The sequence below is a fragment of the Fusarium coffeatum genome (genome assembly GCF_003316985.1).
Source record: "Fusarium coffeatum strain FIESC_28 chromosome Unknown BRIP53273_contig_189, whole genome shotgun sequence".
NCBI lineage: Eukaryota > Fungi > Ascomycota > Sordariomycetes > Hypocreales > Nectriaceae > Fusarium > Fusarium coffeatum.
Window position 1 is genome coordinate 58,658 of NW_022157982.1, and position 6,882 is coordinate 65,539.

General features: G+C 49.7%; 3 protein-coding genes across 3 annotated transcripts; all 3 read left to right on the forward strand.

The window, feature by feature from the left end:
* Positions 1 to 1,621: 1,621 nt before the first annotated feature.
* On the forward strand, positions 1,622 to 2,854 carry FIESC28_08206 (uncharacterized protein; the record flags this gene model as incomplete). The annotated part of the gene is made up of 1 exon (XM_031162344.1): positions 1,622 to 2,854. The coding sequence occupies one exon, from the start codon at positions 1,622 to 1,624 to the stop codon at positions 2,852 to 2,854; it is 1,233 nt and encodes a 410-aa protein (XP_031013617.1).
* Positions 2,855 to 4,189: 1,335 nt separating this feature from the next.
* On the forward strand, positions 4,190 to 5,716 carry FIESC28_08207 (uncharacterized protein; the record flags this gene model as incomplete). Its single annotated transcript, XM_031162345.1, has 5 exons — positions 4,190 to 4,432; positions 4,507 to 4,851; positions 4,921 to 5,313; positions 5,370 to 5,662; positions 5,710 to 5,716. 5 exons carry the CDS (start codon positions 4,190 to 4,192, stop codon positions 5,714 to 5,716), a joined length of 1,281 nt encoding a protein of 426 aa, XP_031013618.1.
* Positions 5,717 to 6,002: 286 nt separating this feature from the next.
* Positions 6,003 to 6,638, forward strand: FIESC28_08208 (uncharacterized protein; the record flags this gene model as incomplete). Its single annotated transcript, XM_031162346.1, has 2 exons — positions 6,003 to 6,285; positions 6,334 to 6,638. 2 exons carry the CDS (start codon positions 6,003 to 6,005, stop codon positions 6,636 to 6,638), a joined length of 588 nt encoding a protein of 195 aa, XP_031013619.1.
* Between the last annotated feature and the right edge of the window lie 244 nt (positions 6,639 to 6,882).

Genomic DNA, 6,882 nt, shown 5'->3' on the forward strand with positions numbered 1-6,882 from the left:
GAAGGATCACTATCCCGTCAGCTGGAGCACAACACAGCCATTTTCACTCAGGCAGTGTGAAACTTGATGGAATTGGTTGAAAAATATGACCAGAAAAAGTTTCAGCGAGGCATACATGCTCTGAACAGTGATGAATATGGCTCTCGGAAAACTTGTCACAGTAATGAATCTCTATTTGTGCGGTCAGTTTTGTTCTGCAGGAATGTCAGGGCTTCTAGAATGGATCAGATGGATTGGGAACCTTGCAGTGAATTAATTAGTGAGTGGTCTGGGTCATGTCATTCCCATGCATCAATGCGATAAATCAATCAATCAAGTGAGTGAATGAGAGGCGATATATCTGATCCCATGCTTTTTCCTTCTTTCGTATAAGGTTAGCTAGTCGAAAGATGAGCCAAAAATAAACATACGGACGGTACTGAATCAAGCGGGACGGATACATTCTGGAAATATCTTGGCCTTCGCCACGCCTTGCGGTCACTTTTTGAGGTTTGGTTTTCCAGCCCCAATCACTTTATAGCGTCTCGCCAGGATCCCTTGCTTGTAATCTGGGGCAAATGGAGAGGGGGATCTGACCAATCATCTGAGTGTAACGGTTCCATTGACATGGCAGACAACTTCAGCTGAGTTGGATAAAGCCGCTTATTCAGATCACGAGTTGTTTATGCTATACGAGACTCTGTTACTTTCGATCAGAAATCAAATTACATGTCCTGTATCTTGAAGCTTGGCTCCTCATAACCAGATAGATACATAATAACTGTTGTGAATTGCGATTGTTTCAACAAAAACGCCAAGCAAAAGCAACAAACAGATCACCACCATCCCTGCCCTTTGGCCTGGCCTGGTCTGCGATGGGTTTGTCCTGCCCTGTAAGAGGGACCTTAGCTTCCTCCACAAGCTCCGTGTGCAGGCCGTCAAAGCCTCCCTCCCCACTATCGGCCCCGTATGTATCAAGACGGCGCCGATAGACGGGCTCAGTCACTACCCGAAACAAGTTGAATGAGTCGCTCTCGCTCTCGCTCTCTCACCTTCCTTCCAGATCAGATCAGGTGGCAAGGAAGGAAACCGTTGAAATGGACTGGCCTTCCAGCTGAGACTGTAGACTAGGTGGGTACGGAGGTAGAGCTGAACCCATCCTTCCTTTGTTCTTCTCTTCTTTTTTGACACATGATTAATTAGTTACCTATCCATACCTACCTAAGGAAGGTAGCTAGTTAATTACAAGGCTCAACTCCGCCTCCCCCAAGCTCATCCCTTCCCTTGCTCTCGGCGCGACTACCTTATTCCTTACCCTACCTGACCTCAGATTAAAGGGCTTCAGACTTGGCTAGAAGCGGAGAACAACTCTAAGCCTCCCATCCAACTGGAGAATACATCAGCTATATTGGATGCATCTCATGTCTCTGAGACTTTGTCCTTCCATGCTCTCTTTCCTCTCTTCTCCGCTTCTGTAATTCACACATTCAAGACTGTACTACATACCGCTCCTTTATATCCACGCCAATAGTCGGTCGAATCCCCAACTTCAACAAACGATTACCATTTCTCGTTTCCGCCTCATATTCGATCTATAACCAACTTTGCCTCGGTCACGACTCTTCTCCAATCCGCCGCCATCATGGGAGACCGACCGGCCATCTATGTCCACTTAGAAATGGGCTTATCGCTGCCCAGGATCATGTCCAAAGACCGACACATCACTTACATCTCCAAGAGCATGCGCGACCGAGCCAACCAGTTTCCCCGGCAATTGCCTCCTCCAAACACCAACTACCTCACCGCTCCCCAGCAGCTTTCAACTCAGACTCAACCGGCTCAAGACCGATTACAACATCAGTTCGCTTACCACGCCAACAACTTTTCTTCCAATGTTCAAAGCGGAGAGCACTTATCAGCAGGAGTAGCTGACGGCCAGACGTATCAGCCATATCGCCCCCAGCAAGCACAACACCATATCAGAGAGTACTATGCTCCTGCCATGACAGCACAGCAACAACAAGGCTCACTGCAGCCGGAGGAGATTCGACGGAGCTCGAGGTCGACAAGCCGAGGTTCCCACGAGCGCGGCAAATCTGCACCCCCTCCGTTAAATAGTAGTCCTTGGGACATAAGCCCCTCCAACGCTCTAGAGGGTGAACCCCAACTTTGGAAAGCTCTTCCTGCAACCCCTAACCAGTTTCGACTCGGCGAAGGTGATATGCCGTGGGATTCATGGACCTTCCCCATGGGCTTCAACGACAACAACGATGAAGAGGGTCACGACGAAGGGAGCGAAGGCCGCACACGTTCGCGTGAGGCTAGTCTTCGAGCAACATGGGGACCTGAATTTCCTGGCGAACTCTCACGTCCCGTTCAGACGGCACAAGTAGACGACCGGGCAAGGGGGAAAGCCAAGGATATACAATCTCTGGCCTCAGCTTTAATGACGGTCGACAATGGCTTCGAGGATCAGTGGTGGTATCAGGGCCCTCGATTAGTCAACATTTACGGAAATGTTATGGTGCCAACAGCGGTACCAAAGTCCAGCTTTCACCCCGACCACCAGCAAAGCTCTGTGGGATGGGCGGTATCGCATGAGGAGGCGCAGCGCCAAAAAGACCAGAACGAGCAATACCAACTACAACAGAAGCGTCAAGAGCAACAGCCGCGACGGCAACGACATCTATCACTTCAAGAACAGCAGCTTGCCTCGTTTGTGCCATCCAGCGCCTCTTTCCAACCTGTTTCTCCCCACTCGGGCACAGGAACCGGGGATATCGTGTCGCCTATGAGCGACTACCCCAGCCCGTTGTCGAGCTATGGTGGCTTGCGACGCTCTCTTACCACACGGTCTGACGAACTTCACCTATAAAAGGCACAGAGGTCACCTTTTATTTCGAGCTTGGCAAATGAGTTTCAAACCTGCTTTTGCAGGAGGGGATGTGAATCTCGCCGAATACCATGGCTGAATATGTTGAAGCTTGTCAACCATGGGGGTTTTCAGACTGAATATCACAAGTCTCCACGGCTAAGCCAAAAGACCGGCGAATCCCCAATCATATTAGGCGAATTGACAAGGGATGAATGGTCATGGCATGATGACTTCTACATAAAACGCCGGTAATCAACAACATTCCGGCATCAGAATTGTTTCAGATTTGTTACAAAGGTTTAGTTTTCTCATTGGGGCGGCAGAAATGCTATATTTAATGGAGTAACATAAAACGAACTTCTGTACCTAAGCAGACTTTGACAGTTTATAATGACCTTTTGTTTTGGGGGGGAGGGAATACACGCGGGAATGAGGCGTTCACTAGGGCTAGGATATTTAGATACCTCTTGATATTAATCCAAAGAAAGCTCTCTATGGAGAGCAGTGTCATACGTAAATAATTTCTACTTCATAGGGTAAAAATACGTTTGTGGCCTAGGAATCTCCAAGTTTTACGTACATGTTAAGCCGGCCAAAGCCGCTAACAGCATGATATAAACACTGATTTGGACACGAAGTGGAACTGATAAGTAAATAATCATTGGATACCTAGTTTAGAGGGACGAAGGGAAGAGGTTATTGACTAGATAGATGTTGGAAGAAATAATGCTAATTCACTTGCTCTGATTTGGTCAAGGTGAACGGCCATGTTGGTGTGCGATGTCATAATACCTTAATGCTCGTTAAGGTGAAGAAGCTCTTTACCGGGTCTTTCGGGAGTAGCCTTCCTGGTTCTTCCCGTCCATCCTGCAATTAACGTGACTTGGAGAGTTCCCACGGGAGAAGCCGGACGCCATTGGCTGCTCGGCTAAGGTGTCGGCCATCAGGTAATCGGGTGGGCATCTGGAAGCCAATCAGCGAGTACTGTTTGCTCTACACTGCCGGACATGTACCTCCTGGGTCTCCCGCAGCCCGCTACACCGTTTTCGGCCCATCGGTGTACCGTACCTGGGCAGATATTGGCACCGGGTCGTGCTGGGTAACTGGCTTTTTTTGGTACCCCCAACCCCAAAAGCTTGCCGAGTTACTTGTTTGTGAGTGGAACATCGCGAATCATTGTCCGAGCTCTGACACTTGGTGTGTGTTTCCTTTTTTCCCTCCTGACCTACCTAAACTAACCTCCACCTCCATTCAAGTTCAACACCAATTCGCGATCGTCGTCCTTCTCGCCGTTTCTTCTTCTCGCCAGTTTCCTCACATCACAATCTTGCAAAAATGCTGTCAAGAAGTATAGCCACCGCCAGCCGCATGGTGCCCGCTCGGGTCTTGCGGCCTCGTGCGCATCCTCTTGTCATGCTTCCCTCGATGATGCAGACCGTTCGCACTTACGCCGATTCCGTCATCAAGGTCCCCCAGATGGCCGAGTCCATCTCTGAGGGTACTCTCAAGCAGTTCTCCAAGAGCATTGGCGATTACGTTGCGCAGGATGAGGAGATTGCTACCATTGAGACCGACAAGGTATGCATGCCGTCATAGCAAACTCGAATTGTCTGTCACATTGGAGAATATCTTTATTGACATGTAAATATTAGATCGATGTTGCTGTCAACGCTACAGAGTCTGGTACCATCAAGGAGTTCCTTGTTGGTGAGGAGGATACCGTTACCGTTGGCCAAGATCTCGTCCGTATTGAACTCGGTGGTGAACCATCTGGCGACAAGAAGGAGGCCCCCAAGGAGGAGCCCAAGAAATCCGAATCCGAGTCGAAACCTGAATCAAAACCTGAGCCTAAGCAAGAATCTGCTCCCGAGCCCAAGAAGGAATCCGCCCCTGCTCCCAGCAAGCCTGAGCCTCCCAAACAGCCCGAGAAGAAGGAGTCCAAGTCTGGATCTTCCGCCTCAAGCGGTCCTTCCATGGGCAACCGTGAGGAGCGTCGTGTAAGTTACTCCTATAGCACAGAGGACTGTCCGTGGCCTGTTGCCCAAGGATGCTAACTGTTTATATAGGTCAAGATGAACCGCATGCGCCTCCGAATTGCCGAGCGTCTCAAGCAATCCCAGAACACTGCTGCTTCCCTGACCACCTTCAACGAGGTCGACATGTCCAACATCATGGAGTTCCGCAAGCTCTACAAGGAGGACGTCCTCAAGAAGACCGGTGTCAAGCTTGGATTCATGAGCGCCTTCTCCCGAGCCTGCGTTCTTGCCATGCGCGATCTGCCTGCCGTCAACGCCTCCATTGAGGGACCCAACGGCGGCGACACCATCGTCTACCGCGACTACGTCGATATCAGCGTTGCTGTCGCTACCGAGAAGGGCCTCGTGACTCCTGTTGTCCGCAATGTTGAGTCTCTGGACATGGTCGGTATCGAGCAATCGATTGCCGACATGGGCAAGAAGGTATTGTACTCTGCTTGAGTAAAACTACGTGCTAGTTGCTAACACCAAGATTTTAGGCTCGCGATAACAAGCTGACCATCGAGGACATGGCTGGCGGTACTTTCACCATCAGCAACGGTGGTGTCTTCGGCTCCCTTATGGGCACCCCCATTATCAACCTTCCCCAGAGCGCCGTTCTCGGCCTCCACGCCATTAAGGAGCGCCCCGTCGCTGTTAACGGCAAAATCGAGATCCGACCCATGATGTACCTTGCTCTCACCTACGACCACCGTCTGCTGGATGGCCGGGAGGCTGTGCAATTCCTTGTCAAGGTGAAGGAGTACATCGAGGATCCCAGAAGAATGCTCCTGTAAGAGACATCATTCAATGTCAAAGTACTTAATACCCTACCTATAGCATATAGTCAATAGTTTCATTGTAGCAATGCGGGGCGCGTTGTCTATCATGCATTGTATACTACATCAATTCAAGAGTTGGACATGAGTCATTTATCTAAGCCTCTCGAATGTCAAGTCCCTTATAGTGATATAATGTATGGCCCTTAAGGATCGTAGATGATGCTCTGCTGCGGGACATCTTGTTTGGGTTAGTCCCTCAAAGCACATGCTTTCTTTTCACTTATGACTCAGGCCAGTCGCTTATAAGGGGAACCGTCAGCCTTTGCATGGAGGTTGTAACACCACGAAACAATGGCGGCTCCAAAGAGCGCACTTTTTGTCGTTGACATTCAGAACGACCTTGCGTCTGACCCCAATACACGTATTCAGCACGCTGAACGTGTTTACGATGCAGGGACCGATATATTACGTGCCGTACGAGGACTACTAGCCGACCCAAAACCTATCATCGTTTTTGTACAACATGAGGAAGCACCCGAAGACGGGCCACTTGTCAGGGGCACACAGCAGTGGGAGTTGGTTTTCAAGAACAATCCCAAAAACACAAGAGAACTCCTCGTTTCCAAAAACCAGCGTGAGACCTGCCTTCTCTCTTCTATGAACATTGGCTGATTTGAAATAGGGGATACGTTCAAGTCAAACACAGATTTAGGGGCAGTTCTAAAGTCTGAGGGCATCCAACATATCGTTGTGTTCGGCATACAAAGTGAATACTGCGTACTAGAAACGAGCAAGGGCGCTCTGGACGCTGGGTTTCGCCTCACGCTTCTGCATGGCGCTCACTCGACTTATGATACTGCTGACAGGACCGCACTCGAGATCGAGCATGACGTTGAGAGTGAGCTGAGAGCGTTGGGTGCTTCCGTTATACCATGGGAGACTGCAATCATCAAGTGGAACAAGACTGGGGACTTAGGAGCGGTATAAAGAGAGGCTTAGCAGAAGCTGCGCATTGGTCCAAGTTGCAATATAGTACGCGTGGGGAGTTAGAGTATAGAATGTATATTACCGACGAATATGTTGCAGCCTCTGAGCTGTTCTGGTGTCGTTATAAAGGCCAATGAACGTATTAGCTAGGGATTGTCACAACCATCCACCTAAATCAACTCGACGACCGCCAGGTTCCCGAAATCTAGCATTCTATTGTAGATTCCTGTCCCCCCCCCCCCCC